General features: G+C 38.8%; 1 protein-coding gene across 1 annotated transcript; it reads left to right on the top strand.

Annotated features, from left to right (window-relative positions):
• The first annotated feature begins 17 nt into the window (after nucleotides 1-17).
• Nucleotides 18-19,323, top strand: mpp4b (MAGUK p55 scaffold protein 4b). The gene is made up of 23 exons (XM_051941855.1): nucleotides 18-222; nucleotides 2,452-2,766; nucleotides 4,927-5,003; nucleotides 5,082-5,203; nucleotides 6,228-6,305; nucleotides 6,377-6,460; nucleotides 6,751-6,882; nucleotides 11,712-11,793; nucleotides 11,893-11,978; nucleotides 13,008-13,082; nucleotides 13,159-13,355; nucleotides 14,233-14,291; nucleotides 14,392-14,409; nucleotides 14,507-14,548; nucleotides 14,641-14,661; nucleotides 14,797-14,811; nucleotides 15,158-15,199; nucleotides 15,340-15,513; nucleotides 16,137-16,217; nucleotides 16,369-16,462; nucleotides 16,888-16,996; nucleotides 17,085-17,219; nucleotides 18,396-19,323. Exons 3-23 carry the CDS (start codon nucleotides 4,946-4,948, stop codon nucleotides 18,585-18,587), a joined length of 1,896 nt encoding a protein of 631 aa, XP_051797815.1. The 5' UTR covers nucleotides 18-222; nucleotides 2,452-2,766; nucleotides 4,927-4,945; the 3' UTR covers nucleotides 18,588-19,323.
• Nucleotides 19,324-19,975: the final 652 nt, after the last annotated feature.

Genomic DNA, 19,975 nt, shown 5'->3' with positions numbered 1-19,975 from the left:
AAGGATTGTACTCTTTCTGCCACTGTACACTGAAAATACTTGAGTTTTCTTGGACTCTAGGAAACTTTCAGATTTGCTGATTGATCTTCAACACGAGCTCTGGTTGGAGGTCATTAAGCGACCCAGAAGTCTTTGTCATGGTGCCCCTTTACCGGCTTAACTGCAGCAACAACGTGAACTGTCTGAGGGACGTCCCCCCTCCAATTGCTGCAGTATTAAGCAGTAAGAGACTTGTCAAATTATTGTTTTTTTACCTAAATGCATGACTGGAGTGTCAAAAACTTGGATGTTTTGTGGAAACAGTGTCAAGAGCCTCGATATTAATCAGAAAAAAGTGACAAATCTGTTAAAAAATATCTTTAAAAGTCAATGATCTGGATAGTGTTCAACTAACCCAAATAATAACTTCCAAAGACATCAAAAACCTGAATATTAATGCTCAAAAGTATCAATAACCTGTATAATGATGCTCAAAACTGTCAAAAACATGGATATTAATGCACGAAAGTAACAAAAACCTTGGTGCTGATTCAGAGAAGTATCCAAAATCTAGATTTAAACTAAGAAAACGTCAATAATGTAGATAATGATGGTCAGAACTGTCAAAACATGGATATTAATGTCAGAAAATTGGACATTACCTGCAAAACGGTATCAAAAACCTTCACAAAAGAATCAAAAATCTGCATAGGCTGATACAAAGGTGTAAAAAATAATGGTCATTTATGCACTATCATATTAAAAATGTATATGTCAGTGCACAAAAATATATACAGCCTAGATATTAGCTTACAAAGGCATCTAAATCCTGGTTATTAATGTACAAATGTGTCAGAAATTTGGACAAACGGTATCAAAAGCTGGGATATTAAAGCCCAGAATGTCAAAAACCAGGATATTAATGCACAAAAATATCAAAAAACCTGGATAGTGTTGAACAAAAGCATAAATAATCCGGATATTAAATGTTATTAATGCACCAAATTATCCAAAATCTCACCAGAAATTACTAAAATATCAATTAACTGGATATTCATGCACAAGACCGTCAAAAAAACCTGGATATTGATGTTCAAAAGTAGCAAAATCTGCATATTAACACAAAACTATTTTAGAATGTGGATATTAACACTGAAAACTGTCTGCAAAAAAAGCACAAATTGTAAAAAAAAAAAAATCTCTCAAAAGTCTGTCCGTATATCAAAAAGCTGCATTTTAATTCACAGCTCGGAGAGATGGATGCTAATCTGACGGAGCTAAAGCACATTAGCTGATCATTAAATACAACTTAAAAGGGCTTTTCTTCACTTTAACTACATGTGTTGAATGCATGAGTTTGAAGTGGATTTTTGAGTGAATTTTCTAAATTTGCAGATGAAGAGGAATTCGAAGTGAATCCAGCAGGTTGTTGCTCTTTTCGAAGGAGAATCGTCCTGCTGTGTGTTGGCAGCTTTAAGCCTTTTCGTGTCAAGAGCCGGGAGATAATCTCAGTGTTTTGGGTGCAATAAAGCATCTTAGGAGTTTGTTTGCAGAGGGAGGACGGGCACATTTGGTCAAGTTATCTGGGAACCAATCTGGAGATTCTCCTGAATTTTAAAATTTTTTCTTTCATTCGTGATCTCCAAATGTTTTAAGCATTCATTCAAGGTTTCTTCCACCTTCATTCGTCGAATTCTCGTTCTTCTTTATACAGAAGAACTCGCTTCAGTTTCTCCCTGGATTCTGAACATTAATGCCCAGAATTGTCAAGAATCTGGATATGAACGCAAAAATGTATCAAAAATCTGGATCTTAATTCTCAAATTTGTCAAAAGCCATGAGAAAAATGCACTGAAGCATCAATAATCTAGATATTCATGCACAGATTTATCAAAAATCCTAATGTCCATGCACAAAAGTATTACAAACCTGCATGTAAATGTTTTACAATTGTCGAAAACATAGATATAATTGCATAAAAGAATAGGAAATCACACTATTAATGCAAAAAAAGGATAAAAAAAATCTAGATTTTAACTTACAAAGGTCTCAAAAATGTGAGTATCAATGCACAGAAGGAGAAATATTCTGGATAACAGCGCTCAAACATGCCAAAAACCTGAATATTAATGCAGGAAAACATCAAAAATATGGATATTAATGCAGAAAAGTGTCAAAACATAGGTATTAATATATAAAAGTAGGAATACTCTGGATATTAGTACTCAAAAGTGCCAAAAACTTGGTTAATAATGCCGAAAACTATCAAAAATATGGACAATAATGCACGGTGGTGTAAAAAATATGGATATTAAAGCAAAAAAGTTTTTCTGGCGTCCATTGACTTCAGATGTTTTAAGCATTCATTTGAGGTTTCTTGAGCTTTAATTCTTGTTCTTCTTTTTGCAGAGGAACTTGCTGAATGTCTTGAATCCCCTGAAGTGACACCTCCATTCCTCCCTTTCTGTCAAGCCTTCTGCGTGCCGCTGAAAGAGTTAAGAAGATTTGGCAGCTCCGCGGCAGCCAGCCAGCCGGTGAGGGAGGAACCGGCTTCCGGTGGCCAGAGGCAGGCGGCTCACTTGCCTGGGATTAAGTGGGATCGGGGGAGATTACAGCCCTCTCTCTCCTCTCTTGTTCCCCCGGAGCTCGATGAAAGCTCAGCGCTCTGTCCGGTCTCCAGGGTCCAACTCATCGCAGATATCAGCACATTTCCGTCTTTCCTGCAGCTGCCCTGGAGCTCGGACCTGCGTGAAGACCTGAGGAACCTCTGAGGCTTCAGGTGTTCAGGTAAGAGGCGTGCAGATTATTTTCCGAAGAGAGCGGGGCTTGGAGGATGGCCACACGGATCATCCTCCTCTTTATCTACAGAAATCTGCCCTCGAAGAGCTCCTGCTGCTTTATTCTTCACACCTCTGAGACGACTTTTAACCAAACAAAGGCTGAAACTCAGCCACAGCTGAGTTGTTCTGGTTGCTGTGAGTTGTCACTAGTGCAGCAGGAGATTATAATCTGCACTTCTCTGTATTTACATCACCATTAACCCCTGACCCCGTTCACACTGGTGCAGCCAGGGCTTCTTTCCTTTCTCCTTTCTACCTGCTTCTGCTCGGATTCTGACTCCAAAGCATCCACGATCGCTGCATGTCGGCTGTAAATTTCATTAACTGCAAATTTGTGAAATCCTCTAAAGCCGATCCTGCATTTTCAGCTAATCTTGGTCTTGTAGAGCTGTGCAGAAAGGTCGTTTCAGGTCTTTTAGTTTGGTTAATTGTTAAAAATGACAGAAAACCTGTTTTCTCCTGCAGCAATGCTGGAGTGCAACTGAACGCTGCACTGTTCTGAGTATTTCTGTTTGAAAAATGAACAAACATCCGTAGAGCCTGAAGAAAACAAGCCTTTAATTGTCCTAAAAGATCCTTAAATTCATCTTCCAGCTCCTAAAAGTTCTGCAAACCCAGCAGATGGAAATAATTTGTCATTTTAAAGTGTTTGCTGCCAACAAGAGGACTGATGTTTTGGAATAATAGGTAGCGTTTGTCATGTTAAACTGGAAAATCCTGCACAAAAATGTCAAAAATCTGCACATTAACTTACAAAGGAGTCAGAAACCTGAATATTTCTGAGCAAAAGTATCGCAAACCTGGATATTAACTGACAAAAGTGTCAAAAAGCTGAATGTTTTTGCACACAACCGTAAAAACCTTGAATATGACCTTGGAACAGCCTGAAAAATCTGGATGTTAACGCACAAAGATATCTGGAGTCTGGATACTAACTAACAAATGCATAGAAAATCTCAATATTACAGCACAAAATTATCATGATTCTGAAGATTGATGCTCAAAAGTCTAAAAAATCGGGACATTAATGTACAAGTCTGTGAAAAACCATTAAAATAATGTACCAAAGCTTCAAAAATCTCATTTTTCATGCATAGATTTATCAAAAATCTAGATATCCATGCACAAATGTCTTAAATATCTGGATGTTGATCCGCAAAAATATTAAATATCTAGATAGTAACTTGGAAATACATAGAAAATCTGAACATAATTGCATAAAATTAGCATAATTCTCAACATTAATCCCCCCAAATTCTCAAAAATCTGGCTGTTAATGCACAAATGTATCAAAAACCTGGATATTGATGCACAAATCTGTCAAAAACCATGAGAATAATGCACCAAAAAATCAAAAATCAGGATATTCATGTGCAGATTTATCAAAAAATCTAGGTATCCATGAACAAAAGTATGAAAAATCTGCATATTAATGTTTTACAACTAAGCAACTAAGCATAGAAAAAAACGGTTATGATTGCACATTAGCAAAATTGTCGATATTAATACCCCAAAAAGTCTGAAAAACATGGATGTGAATGCACAAAAGCATAGAAAATCTCACTGTTGATGCACAAAAATATCAAAAATCTTCACGCTGACTTACAAAAACATAAAAAATCTAGATATTATCGCACAACATTAGCAAAATCCTGGATATGAATGCCCAAAAGTCTCAGAAATGTGGATATTAATGCTCAAAACTGTCAAAAACCTACATATTTATGCAACGAAAACTGAAAATCTTAATATTAGTGCACAAAAAGATCAAAAATCTGGATATAAATTTACCTAAAATAACACTTTTTGTTTTGTAGAAACCAAAAATGCAAAGAAATCCACTTATTATTATGTTCTCCATAAAACTGTGGATGTAACACTTCACTCTAATAGTGAAAACCTTTACAGTGACACATGACAACAATTTAAAACATGTAAAATGGAAACTGGAACATAAAAAGTAAGTTTTAGATCAGTGTTTCAACTGCAGAACTATTAGAACGTCACTGTGATGAAATGAAACAATGGAGTGACATTTTACAAATTTGGGTTGTTGAGATTTTAATCTTGTTGCTCTTCATTTTATTTTCTGACTTTGTCCCTCCAGGTTCCAGTCAGCAGCCAGCATGAGGCAGGCGGTGGAGGCTCAGGTGTTGAATCCTCACTGTGAACTCGGAGAACACGGTCAGTACCCGACATTTATCCCGTTAACGCGCTGATTCGTCCTCCTGTTGACGTCTCCGCTGTCCGTCCGTCCTGCAGGCCTTCGTCAGATCCTGACGGACGTCATCGAGGAGGTGAGGCAGTCGGTCAGTCAGGACATCGACGGAGCTGAAGTTCTCCACAGTCTGCTCAACGCTCCCTGGCTGCAGTCGCTGCTCAAGGTCTGGAAACACTGACAGCTTACTGTTGGTCTTCATTTCAGTTGCAAAAACGTGGATATTGATGCACAAAAGTCCCTGGATATTGATACAGAAAGCATGAAAAACCTGAATATTACTGCAGAAAAGTTCCAAAAACCTGGATATTAATACAGAAAAGCATAAAAAAACCTGAATATCACTGCAGAAAAGTTCCAAAAACCTGGATATTAATACAGAAAAGCATAAAAAACCTGAGTATTACTGCAGAAAAGTTCCAAAAACCTGGATATTAATACAGAAAAGCATAAAAAAAACCTGAATATCACTGCAGAAAAGTTCCAAAAACCTGGATATTAATACAGAAAAGCATAAAAAACCTGAATATCACTGCAGAACAGTTCCAAAAACCTGGATATTAATACAGAAAAGCATAAAAAACCTGAATATCACTGCAGAACAGTTCCAAAAACCTGGATATTAATACAGAAAAGCATAAAAATATGGATATTAATTCACAAAAATATCAAAACCTCAATATTAATGAGAAGAAATTTGAAATATTCTGGATGTTACTACTGAAAAGTGCCACAAACTTGGATTTTAATGCAGAAAAGTATCAGAAATATAGATCTTAATGCACAAGGGTTTGAAAATCTGGATATTAAAACCGATAAACTGGATATTAAGACACACAATACAATAAACATATAAACACACAAACCTGGTTGTTAACATACAAGGTTATAAAAAAACCTTAATATTAACACACAAAATTGTCAACAAACTGCATATTACTGCTCCAAAGTCTCAATAACCTGGATGTTAACACAGAAAAGTATCCAAAACTTGCATAAAAATGCAGAAAAGTATCAACAACTTGGATGTTAACATGTTAATCATTGCATAAATGTGTCAAAACCCTCAATATTAATGTACCAAAGCATAAATAAAATGCATATTGGCACACCAAAACTTGCAAATGAGTACTAGTAATGTAAATATGTGTAATAATATGTGAGAGTGGATGTTTGTTCCTTGTTTCCAGGTGTACGAGTGTCTCCAGAGGTACCTGAGAGATTCTCCTGCTCCGGCTCTGGATTACGCTTCCGGACTTTCTCTGCAGGTTTGTGTCTGGTGATGAATTCTCAGTCGTCATGTTGAAACATTTGTTGAACTGTTTGTTTGTTTGTGTAGTTGCTGATAGACATCCGATCGTTATCCGGCTGCTCTGAAGACGCCAAAGAACTTTACCGTCTGTTGAGGCAGCCTCACCTGCAGGTACGAAACACCTGAACTCATCCGTCGCTGTTAGAACAGCTTACAGAAAGAAACCTGGATATTAATGTGGATCCAATACCAGTTCGCAAAAGCATCAAAACTTTGAATATTTTGTACTAAAATGTCAGAAATCTGGATATTAATTCACAAACGTATCAAAATGTTGACATTAACTTCCAAACCAGTAGAAAACCTGGTTATGTTAAAGTGAATATGACAGGTTTTATATTTAACGGTGTGCTGTTCATTCTCCAGCTGGTCGCGGTCCTAAACCTCCGTTTTGTTTCCAGGCTCTCCTGTCGGCTCACGATACGGTGGCCCAGAAGGACTATGAGCCGGTTCTGCCTCCGATGCCGGACGACCTGCCGGACGACGAGGAGGCGACTCGGATCGTCTGTCTGGTGAAGAACAAGCAACCTCTGGTGAGTCCAGACCTCCTCAGTGGGATTTAAATTCTGGAAAAATGTGAACAAAGTTTGGTTTGCAGCGCTCACGGTAAAAAAAAACAACCATTTTAACTGTAACTAGTGGGAGGATATACTGTTATTTTACACGACTTTTTGTTACATTACTGATGGTATCGAGTAAAATTACATGAAAAAACAATAATTCACATTTTGACTTGACTGCTTTTACTGTATTTTATCAAAAAAAAACATTTTTACAGTATTAAAATGAGCAAAGATTATATTTATTTAAACATTTCTATTATTTAAAACATTTTATGGACTGAGAAAGTGGTGCATGATTTTCAAAAATATTTATATTTTACAGATTTAAATTACAGATAATATTTAGTAAATCAAAGAAAATAGCACTAATTTGACGTTTGCATTTGACATATATTCAGGACTGAAAGTGTTAAATTATTTTATAGATTTACCCTTTTTTTTAAAGGAAAACAGAAAGATTTTGACACAAAATAATCCTGTTAAATTATTCCTAATATTATTATATACAATTCTGTATTACCTTTCGTGTTAGCAATAATTTGCCTGTTTTTGTTTGTTTTTACAATATGTTACCTCCCACCTCCTGAGAATGAGACTGTATTTTATTTTTTAATAAGTAGTCGTGCTATGAAGACATCAGTAAAGCAGGTTTGAGGTGCCAGCGGTTGATACTTGGATGATTTCCTTGAAAGAAAATTGTTAAAAGGTCTTTGAGTAGCTTCATTTTTTAATGGTTCTGTCCCACTGCATCATAAACCCAAACATTTATACGTGACCTGAATACAATCCAGAGGTGTCCACATGCTTTTGGTCACACAGTCAGATTTGGAAATGGTTCCTTCCTTTCTACCGTCACTGTAATTGTGAGGCTGCATGTAAAACAAACTAAGCATGAAGGTAGGAGAGTATAGTTGTAATTTGAATGGAGTGGCCATTTAAGCTGCCTCTAATCTCATTACTGCTTCACATTTTAACAGTTTGTCTGCCTCCGATGTCGTCCGCATATTTCGGGACACAAACTGGACCGTGGAGGAGCTCCAAGGCTGTTTTAGCAGATGGATATTTTAATATGTGGGTTGTGCAGCTGACGGAGAGCAGATGTTTGACTTGTATAATCTCTCATTTGTGTAATTGCCTGTCGATGCTGCAGATGAATTTCAAACCGCTGGAAGAGAAACGGGAGACATCTGATGCTAATTTACCGTCTGCAGGACGATCCGCGTGCTGCTTCTCTGTTAGCGACATGGAAACAGAGGTTCTCAACTCAGCCGCTGAAGTTTGTAACTCATCCAGAGGAGTCATAGGTGTCTTAGTGGCCGCATTCACTAGTTTCTTTCTTGTAACTCCATCAGAGGAGACATAAGTGTCTTGGTGGCCTCCCTGACTCGTTACTTTTTACTTACTCCTTCAGGAGAATCATAGATGTCTTGTTGACCTCCTTCGTAAGTCTTTTTCTGGTAACTCCATCAGAGGAGCCATAGGTGTCTTGGTGGCCTCTATTATTAGTCTGTTTCTGATAACTCGGGGGAGGAGACATAAATTTCTTGGTGGTCTCTCTCACTAATCTCTTTCTGGTAACCTGCTTGAGAGGAGTCATGGTGTCTTGGTGGCCTCCCTGACTAGTTACTTTTTGGTAATTCCTTCAGAGGAATCATATATGTCTTGGTGGCCTCCTTCATTGGTCTCTTTCTGCTATGTCTTTCAGAGGCGTCATAGGTGTCTTGGTGGCCTCACTTACTAGTCTTTTTCGGATAACTCGGAGGTGGACTCATACATGTCTTGGTGGCCTCCCTGACTAGCTACTTTCTGGTAATTCCTTCAGAGGAATCATACATGTCTTAGTCCCTCACTTGTCTCTTTCTCTCTCAGTCACTCAGTTTTTGAGGACAGCCACCTCTGGTCAGATTTATGCGTCTTTAAATGATGGCTTTAACTCGACTCCAGGGGATATTCAGTGACTCGTTCTGTATCCACCTCCTGACTTTTCAGTGTGAATGTGTTGAGCCTGTGTTGTCCCACAGCTGAGCGACCACCGCCGGCCTGCTGCTGCCTCCCCTCCCTCCCCTCCCTGTGCTCGGAGGCTCAGAGGTGGGAGGCGCAGTCGCTGGGACACGCTGAGGCGTTTCACCATGCAGGGGCTTCACCGAGTCGCCGAGAGCCAGAACCCGAAGGAGTCGTTGTGGTGTCGTGTCCAGAGAGGCAGCTACCCGCCCACTGAGCCGCCGTGCCGGCCGGCGGGGCATCAGCCGAACCCTCCACCGCCTCAGAGTCAGCTGACAAACCACTGCAGAGTCTGTTACACCAACCTGCTGTGGGAGCAGAGCTTGAACCGATCAGCTCCTTCGGTTTACAGCTCCGTGCTGATCGGTAAGGAAACATCTGGGCCTTGTTTCTACCTTCACTACCTTTAAAGTGAGAGTAGTGAAAAAACACTGAAAACAGCCTCATGGATGCTGTTGGGAAACGAGGTCCTCCTCATCACTTGTCGTTGCGTCTTCATCCATCATCTATTCATCTGTTTTGATCGACTTGAACAAATGCGATAAAAAATAAATTAGAACCATTTTATTTGAATGTGAGTTATTAGTTTGAAACTGAATTCAGTTGGAGTGATCCGACCTGAAAATTTAACTCTACGCTTCCACATTCAGTTTTTTAGGTCTTTTTCATCCATCATCCATTCGTCTACGTTAAATGATTAATAATGTCTGTTTCGTCCTCGAAGACAACATTGACAGAGCTTGACTTCAAAAACACTTGTAGAATTGTATTAAAAATTCATTAAATGATTGATTCTGATTTGAATCGGAACTACCTGAATTTTCAAAATCATGTAGTTTGAGTTTGTATTGTTTTACTTGAACATTTGTAAAGAAACATTTGATTTGAATCATGTTATTTGAAATGGAATCCCTCCATGCTTTCATATTCAGGGTTAAAAATTTAGATTTGAAGGAGTAAAGTTAATATGAACGACAAGAACTGAATTTGAATATCTGGCAATCAAAGAACACTTGAAACAGCCTCAGAAATGTTTTCATGACTCGTCATCTGCGTGCTCCTCATCTTCATTGTCCATCCATCTACTTTCATGGATTAATAATGTCTGTTTAAAAGTAAAGAAACTGAAAGAAGACTTAAAGCAGCCTAAGGAGTGTTTTTGTGGAGCGCCTTGTTCATCACTCATCGTCATCTTTATCTTCCGTCCATCCGTCTACTTTCATGGATTAATAATGTCTGTTTTTTTCTCGGAGACAACATCATCGAAGAGCTCAACAACGCAGATGAGGATGAATCAGGACGGATGGCCGGCGGTGCATCCCCAATCTCCACCGGCCGCCGTTGGACCATGTCTCCACCATGCCTCACGGTGCCTTACAGCGACTACCTCCCTCCAGGTCTGCCACGGCGGTTTCCAAACAAAAGCCCTCGTATCCGGACGGCTCCGCCAAGCCCCATGCGCCCCCACCGAGTCCTGGAGGTTCCCCCTGTGGAGCTGGCCAAGCAGGAGAGTCTGGACGAGCTGAGGAGCACGGTGCAGCTGGCCGCCAGCTCCATGGAGAGCAGCACCAAGGACATCAAGCTGCTCGGCGAGAGGATGGCGGCGGCGACCGAGCGCATGTCGGAGACGGTGCAGGACAACTCGCAGGCGTTGGCGCTCCTCACACAGGTGGTGGATCGACTGCAGACGCTGCTAACCACCACCAGAACGGAGCTCGACACCTTAAAACCGCCCGAATCCAAGAAAAGCCCAAAGTCCGGAGGCCACCGTCCATCCTTGACGCACCAATCCAGATGTTCCCTCCTCTCTCCGCCATCCTTCACGTCCTCCTCGTCCTCCTCGTCCTCCTCCAGCTCACTCAGCAGCTACATGGAAGCTCCCTCCACCTCCAAGCCCACCAGATGCCGCTCGGTGTCCTGCCAGGGATCTCCTCGGACGACCCCAAAGGTGAAAAACGCCCTCATGAAGAAGTACAGCCACGGCGATCATCCGCTCACCAACGGGCTGCTGGACGAACCCAAGGAGGCCAAAGGAGGTGGTTCAATCCAACAGAGGAAGAAGAAGAAGAAGAGGAAGAAGACGACATGAGAGATTCCCAAAGATCATCCAAACAGTGGACTTGTTGGGTCCTTTCAGAGTGGCTCGCCTCCCAACCCACCGTGGTAGTTTTACTTTTACTGCTCTTCTTCCATCATTGTCTTTGTTTCACATCTGGAACTTCATTCCAAGAACTTTCATTTCATCTGCCTGAACCTTAATTCCATTTTCACTCCGAATTGACCTTGAATCTGAATTGCTCAGCTTGAATGACTGAATTTGAATCACATACGTTGAATTTTCATTGTTTAACTTGAATGATTTCATTAAAAAAAAGATTGAATTTTAAACTGAATTATTAGCTTGAAATTGAATTCAGTTGCTTTGAAATTGTACTTGATCCTCACTGAAAACTCTCCATATGTTTCCAATTCACTTTTCAGTGCAGTAAACTGAATTAGAAAATTGAAAACTGGACATGGAGGTCTGAAGATCAAATACAGTTTCAGAGCCATTGAGTTCAGTTTCAATCATGAAATCAGGTAAATACCAAACGTGATGTAAATTCAGAGGTTTATTTCACTTCTACTCCACTTCTTCCATCTTCTCTGTTTCACATCTGGAGCTTCCTATCATTCTGAGCCTAAATTCCATTTCACTCCACAGATTTTACCCTTCGCCGTGACTGCTTCCCCATTTTCCATCCATCTTTGTGTCTGAATATATCAGGTGTTAATTCTTCATATTTTTTTTGTTTCAGGGAGCGACTATAAAGAGAAACGAGATCACAGGGGAGATTTTTATAGCTCGGGTGATTCACGGAGGACTGGCCGATCGAAGCGGTGAGATAAGTTTGGTTTTTGTGATGCTGGTCAAGTGGAATTACTGAGTTTGACTGATGGCGTGAAATAAAATACCTGATTTTTGCTGGGCGTTGGCAGGTTTGCTCCATGCAGGCGACCGGATCATCGAGGTGAACGGTTTTCCTGTAGACGGGATGGAGCCTGAACAAGTGATCCAAGTTGTGGTAGGTCAACGATGACTGGATTTAATGTTTTGACATGAACTTTGAAAAAGGAACAGTGAGAATCAAAATGTACAACTTTGTGCTTGTCTGGAAATGTTACTTTCAAATATTAACTATCCCATAGATCAACTTTTCTCAGTTGTTATCCTTGATAAATCAACGTGCATATCAGCTGGGTTTACTCTTTAGTATTTTTTTTGTCTTTAAGGTCCTGAGAATTTTTTCTTTTTAAATCTGACACTGCACGAAAAATAACAACACATCAGAATCAGTGTTTTTGCTAATCAATGAATATTTGATCATTATTACCAGAATTGATGTTGGTTTCAAAAACTAATTCAGTTTTAGTGAAAAATAATAATATTTAATAATTTGATGGGAGATTTCTGACATGGGCATTTATTGTCTTAAAGATCCTAAGTGTGAAGATTTTTTTAACAATAAAAATCGACATTGTATACAAAATAATGCTGCAACCAACTCACGATGTTATTATAAATATAGAGAAATCAAATTACCACTTATTATATGGAAAACATATCCTGTTTTGTGCTTTTTTGCATCAAAAACGACAGTGACAAGGTGTAAAATAATATATAATATTTTTACGGCCGTATTTTTTTGACATTTTTGTCTTTAAGGTCCTGAGTGTGATTTTTTTTTTTTTTTAATTTGGACACTACATGAAAAATAATAATGCATCCAAAAACATCCCTGTACCACTTAGAGATAGATCATGTTTTATGTTTTTTGCATCAGAAAAAACAGCGACAAGGTGGAAAAAAATATTAATATTTTGACGGCTGTATTATTTTGACGTTATTGTCTTTAAGGTCCTGTTTGGGTTTTTTGAACCTGACATAAATGTGTCACATGAATGATAGTTTAATGAATTTAAATCTGAATATTGAGGTGAACTTATCCATAATACATCCATCCATCTACATTAGCCAATAAGTGTGCATGCTGATGGCTGTTTTTATTCTTTTGGGACCTTCTATTATCTCCTTCTTTCATACATCCAATCAGCAAGCTCGGTCGCAGGGCACCATCATGTTCAAGGTGGTTCCCATCACAGAGAGGCCGGTCCACAACCAGACGATGGTAAATCTGCATTCATCTTCTGCCTCTTTTTCCACTTGTAAACATCACACTAATGAACTAGCGTGTTGCGTTTCAGCTGTACGTCCGAGCCATGGCCGACTACAGCCCCCAGCAGGACCCCACCATCCCCTGCGCCGACGCCGGCATGAGCTTCAGAAAAGGCGACGTCCTGGAGATCGTGGACCAGACCGACGCCCTCTGGTGGCAGGCCAAGAAGCTGCCCAGCAACACAGCCTGCGCCGGCCTCATCCCGTCCACCAACCTGCTCAAACGGTCAGACACTTTATGTTTTTTGTTCATTTAAATACATTTTTTTTTAAACTGTATTTTTTTTTCAAATAATGTAAATTGCAGTCAGGTCAAAATGTAAATTGATACTTTTTTCCCCTGTGATTTCACTAGATATCTGTAATTTTGCAAAACAGGGAAAAATCTGTCGAACAATTGAAAAATGAATTGCCATTTTTGAATCCTAAATAAACTTAATACATTTTAAATAATTACTTCTTTTAAAATAATAACAAGTATGTCCAAAATTGTACTTTTGCTCATTTTATTACAGTGAAAATGGTTGATTTTTAACCACTCATTTCTGTGATTTGACGAGATTATTAGCTATAATTTAAAACATATTTTCTCCTTAACAAACCATCTTGTAACAAATTCCCTAATTTTCTTTTATTTTTTTCACAGTTTAATATACATTTCAATGAATGATTTCAAAAATCTGTAAATTTTGCTAATTTAAATACATAAAAAATAAACAAATGTGTGTAATTTTACAATCAAATGCAACTTTTATTTTACACCTTGAAGGTCATTAAAACATACAAAACACGCTAAATATTATTCCCATCATATGGGCTCTTTAAAAGTGTATCTGTGTCATTTTAAACCAAATTTGCAAAGAATTTTAAACAATGAAAATATGTACATTTCTATTAATTAGGTAAAATTACAACGGTATTTTGTGAAGCAATTAAGTGTCTAAAATGCAAAATGGAAAAAAATCGGCTGATTCAAGCTTTCTAAATGTGAGAATTTGCTGTTTTCCTTCTGGTATCTGTTGTTATAAAGTGAATATTTCTGCGTTCTGGGACATTTAAAGACCTTTTCCTTTGGTTTAACTGGTTTCTTTTCATTCTGACAGGAAGCAGAGGGAGTTCTGGTGGTCTCAGCCTTACCAGCCACATGTCTGCATACAGACCTGTGAGTAAAATCACAGTTATTTCAGTTAATATGAACTTTAAAGTCCCATTGCAGCTTCACAGACCAGTTCTCTTTGTGTTTTGCTCCACGTTTACTGAAGTGAGCACTGTAGAAGAAGGTAAGGACAGATCCAGAACACAGCCCAAGTTAAATCTGCACATTTAGTTTGGGTTTTAGGGGAAATTTCACTTTTTATTTCCATTTTTCACCCACAGAGGAAGACTTGATGGCCCTCGATGAGAAATGTGTTGAAGCAGGTAAAGATTCAGCTGTGATTTACTGCTTTATGGGTCAGACGTGTTTATTTCTTTGTGTTTTATTCCCTCTGTGTGTTTTTTCTTTGGCGCAGATGAAGAGACATTTGAATCTGGTAGGTAAGTCTTTGTGGGTTTGACTGAATTTGTCTCTGAATTCGGAGCGTCGCTGTGATTTATCGTCCTACATGGGAAATATGTTTGTCGTTTCTTTTCCAAATTTTCCTGCCATCCAATGGGGGAAATATCAGAGGAGCTCAGAGACGGTAAGAAAACCTCCAATGCCAAATCAAGATTTTTTTCTTTCAGCATTTGATTAGCATGTTTGTTTTCTCCCTGAACAAGGTTTCGTCCTGCAAGTAGCAAATCATTTCAGTTTTTTCCCCTTTTTTTCCACTTTTATGTCAAAATACGAGCCACAATTAATGGGATATTGCTAATTCTTTGCATTTTTCCTTCATTTTTCTTCTCTTTGCTGATGTTTTTTAAGTCATCTGCTGTTTCTTGAGATTCTTCTGCTGTAGTTTGGAATCATTTTTAAATAACTTATGCATTTTGAGGATCTGTCTGTTTTAATTATGTTCCACTCTGCTTCTCTTTGTGTCCAACCAGAGGAGGATGACTTCAGCAGCAATATTGAAGGAGTATATCTGGGTGAGCAGGTTAAAACTCTTCATTTCTTGCATTCTGGGGAATCTTTATGCATCAGTTTACGGTTGAAATGTCCATATTTATGTCAATAAAAACCCTAAATTCATTCACAATGAGTCTCTTTCTTTTATTTCCTCCTTCAGTGGGTTTCAGGCGCAGCATGCGTCTGTGCCGGCGTCGCTCTCACAGCACCACCCAGCCGTCCTGCCACACCCGCTGTCCCAGCAGCTGCTACAGCGCCCTCAACAGCCCCTACGAGGAGGTGGTTCGATACCAGCGCCACCCAGAGGACGCACACCGCCTCATCGCTCTGCTAGGTTGATAATATAAACTACATATGTAAATTAAAAGCCAAATGTTTTTTACTCCGCCAAGGAACGTGGCCGAGTTATGTGATGATCGGTATATGTCTGTCTGTCTGTGTGTAACATTACTCAAAAATGAACAAACGGATTTGAATGAAATTTTTAGGGAAGGTCAGAAATGACACAAGGACCAAGTGATTAGATCTCCGCAGTGATACTTCTTATACTCTGGATCCAGGGATTTGTGAAAGATTTCTTTATCATTGCGAGACAGCAGCATGGTGTCACTGTAACCATGACAACAAGTGAACACTACGTCAGCTGCCTGCTGACGATCACATGATTGTGATTCTACTAAAAATCCACCGCTCCGGACTTATCAGGACTTATCCATCGGAAATCATACAAGGAACAAATGATTAAATAGTGGGGGTGTCCCATCAATTCCAGCCGCCTGCTACATATTTTGGTCACACAATTCGGTATCTGTACATCTATATTCTCTCTTCCTCTGATTTTTTTTTCAATATTTCAGCTGTCGGAAATGATACGATTGAGCAGCCTTGGGGTACTACTGTGCTCCCTGAGTGCTATTCTTGTTATTGATGTGATTCGATTTTTCTTCCTCCTCTCAGGTCCGTCTAGTGTCGGAGTGAATGAACTTCGCAGGCGTCTCGTTGAAATGAACCCGAACATCTTCCAGGGAGCGATACCTTGTACGTACACTTTACAACGCACGGAAACTTTCCAAAAACCCTCGCACATGCAGCGTTTTTCTTCATTCTGAATTCTGTTAAGCAGGTTTCTGTGATAATCTGAAGAAATCATTTTCTCAGACAGGTAATAAAGTTTGTTTTCCTTCACCAGACACCACCAGAGCACCCAGAGGATATGAGGAGTCCGGCAGAGAGTATTTCTTCACCAGCCGAGAAGTCTTTGACAACATGGTGTACAACAACAGGTGAAGCTACGGATACTGCGACCTGTTTATGAAGCCTTTTCCTCGTCAAACTGCTGATTGGTGGTCTGATTTTAAAAGTAGTGACTGCTGGTGTTGTACCAAAAAGTGATCTTTTAATCCACAAAAACAGCTGTCCTCATGTGTCTGCATGATTGTAGTGTAGTGTGTAGTTGTTTCAGAGTAATGTTTTGGTGCCCCAGCTGCACAAATATTGCAGTTTTTTAATATAAATGAGAGTTAGTGTATTGTTGAAATGGAACTGTGTGTATTTGCACATTCATTCAGATGAGAGCAGCTGTTAACGTGATGCTGAAGTCAAGAATAAAAGTTTTCTCCTTTTATAAAATCTAAAACTGCAGTCATTTTGCATAAAGAGCTTGTTAGTCAGATTATTTTTTTGTTAATTAAAGCATCATGTCCTCCAGGTTTGTGGAGTACGGCGAGTATAAGGGGACTCTGTACGGCACCAGCATCGAGTCTGTGAGGGACGTTTTAGACTCCGGAAAGATCTGCGTCATCGACATCGAGCCAAACGTGAGTCCAGACGCTTTCAGCAGCAGAATCGCTTCACTAAAATGCTATGAACGTGTTTTTTCATTTGAATTTATGTGTGTGTGTTCAGGCCATTCAGGCCGTGAGGACCCATGAACTGAGGGCCTACGTCATCTACATAAAGCCTCCGCCTCTGGAGAGACTCCGAGAAACCCGACAGGATTCATTCATCACCACCAACTACTACGTCAACAGACCCTTCAAAGTATCTGAACCTGCTTCTCCTGTCTTTATCACATTTAATTCCACAAACATTTGGTGCACAAAATTTCCTGGAAAGTATGTTGTGAATGTTCAAACAAACATTTGATCGTTTATGATTTCAGAGGGGGAACAAAACATACGTGTGAAGATCATTGCTGCTAAATCCATCGTTCGATGATTTGACTCTTAGGGTTTTCGAATTTTCTGGGAGCTGGCTCGATTTTTACCCCAAACTTGGCTCATTTTATTTCCAAACAAAAAATCAAAGTGATGTAACAAATTTCATTTTAGATTTTAAATGCACTGTAGCACATAACCTACACATCGCTTCATGTTGATTTAATATAATGTAATGTAGGTTTTGCTAATCAATTCTTTTTTTATCTTCAAACCACATTAGAACTTACATTTATGAGTGTTTTTGCAATTTTATGAAAGTTTGAAACAGATAAAAGCACCTTAAAGCAACTCTTTAAACTTAAAAATGTTAAAGGAAAGTTACTAATGTATCGTTACTATCTTAATATCGTGATTTTATCAAGTGTTTTCTCACATTCAGTTATTTTAACTCGAAACAATTTTGCAACTCAAAAGATGAGTTTGAACTAATGAGCTGATCACAAAACGGTAAAGAAAAAAGAAAATCAGTCTGTAGCTTTTTTTTATGTGACTAGGGGACTCAACTTATTATCTTGAGTTTATTAAACCTGTTTCTCATGTTTAGTTAATTTAACTCAGAAAATTTTACACTTTTGCAATTCAGAGAGGAATTTAAACGAGTTAATCGATCACAGCGGTGCTCAAAATGTAAAAGGAAAGCTCATCTGTTTGTAAACATTGTTTATGTGGCTAGTTCATTTTACTCACTTTAACTTACTTTGAGCTAATTAATCAGCTGAAATGTAAGTAACTCAAGGTTTTTAAGGCAGCAGGGGAACTTTTCTAAGCTGAAAGAACTCAAAAGGATGATTTGTGAACAGATTAAAGCTGCATATCTACATTACAAAGTCACGTCACAGTGGGAAAAATGCTCCTCCCATTTTGACTAAAAATAAGACAAACAGACTGGGTAAAATGTTGAGTTTTTGCAGTGCATACCTACCAGTAACTAGTACGTTTCCCACATTTGAGACACTTTAGACTCAGTAATCAGAGCCGACTTTGGTTCCTCCACCAGGACGAAGACTTCCAGGAGATGGAGGAAGCGGCCCGGAAGATGGAGTTGCACTACTCTCAGTTCTTCGATTACGTCATCGTCAATGACGAGCTGCAGGATTCCTGCGTCCAGCTGCTGACGGCGGTGAGGAAGGCCCAGGACGAGCCTCAGTGGGTTCCTGCCAGCTGGATCCGACCCACCGCCGAGTCGTAGAGCGCAAAACAACATGGCAGCTAGTTTGGCAAACTCAGCGTCTGGAATATGGGCAACGCTTGGAATATTTAACACAAACCTGGATGTGCAAAATCAGTTTTTATTACTGCATGTTTGAGGGGAGTAGGGCACAAAAAAAAATTCTCATCTTTGTGTTTGTAGCGTGCTTGATCTGGAGTTTAAACGGCTTCAAATCCGAGAAGATGGATGAACTGGAGCCCAAAGACATCCCTGAAACCGTCTCACTGTTCTTATTTGTTTCTTCATAGCTGCAGTAACTCTACAACCAGGAGTGTCTCTTCCTGATGTGCTTTTTGAATTTAAATGAGAAAAAGTTTGGGTTTTTGTGCTCTGTGTGCAGCTTTCATTCTAAATTTTTGCCCTGCTTCCTGCTCTTCAACACAAACCTGCAACAAAGATGCTTTTTCCAGTTGATGTTTACATGTTAGAAGGTTGTTTTGTTTGTTTTTGGGGGTCAGTCTTGATGAAAGGTGTGCTTCTTTGTGTTTTCCGATGAAATGTGAAATGTGTCGTCGCATGCCAAAGAAGCGGTTGAAGATTTATAACAGATTTCCAAAGAACTTTGTTTGGTTTGCAGAAGTAACACCTGGTGTCCTTACTTCATTCAGATAAGCTGATGAATTCTGTGTGTTTCAAAGTAAAGTGCAACCAAAGCAATGATGTTTTAATATCTGTACCTGTTTGTGACATTAATAAAATACTTGTTCGTCCTTCACATGCCATTTTTTCAGCTACTCTTTGCTATAGTTTGCTCTTTAACCCTCCTGTTGTCCTCATTTACAGGCACTGAAAAATATTGTTTCCTTCCATGAAAAAAATCCAAAAATTCAGCAAAAAATATATCTGAAAATTTGCAAAACTTTCTTCATGAAGAAAATCCCAATAATTCCTTAAAAGTTTCCCTTCAAAGTTTTATTTTAAAAAATCCACTAAATGTTTCAAGAAAATTCTTGTAAATATTTTCAAGAAAAAAAAGAGTAAAAATCTTGCAAAAAAATCCGAAAAATATCTAAAGTGATTACATATATATCAGTAAAACTTCTAATATTTTCTTTAAGAACATTCACCGAAAAATCAACCAAAATCCAGTGAATTTCGATTTTTTTGTTGAATGTTCTAAATAAAAAATTTTAACATTTCTTTTTTTTTCCACCAAAAAATGTTCAAAGATTTCCCAAAAATGTTGAAAATGTGGACAACAGAAGTTTCACTGTGAAAATATTTTTTTCACCACATTTTCAAACTTTAAAACGGGTCAATTTGACCCGCAGGACGACACGAGGCTTAATGCTACAAGTACTGTGATTTTCAGTCGGTTACCAATCTTCCAGTGTCATTTTCCATGTTTGTAAATTAGATTTTGATTT

This window comes from Acanthochromis polyacanthus, chromosome 22, assembly GCF_021347895.1.
Source record: "Acanthochromis polyacanthus isolate Apoly-LR-REF ecotype Palm Island chromosome 22, KAUST_Apoly_ChrSc, whole genome shotgun sequence".
In the NCBI taxonomy this organism is placed as follows: Eukaryota; Metazoa; Chordata; class Actinopteri; family Pomacentridae; genus Acanthochromis; species Acanthochromis polyacanthus.
The sequence above is the reverse complement of the archived record's forward strand: the minus strand, read 5'-3'. Positions and strand labels throughout refer to the sequence as shown.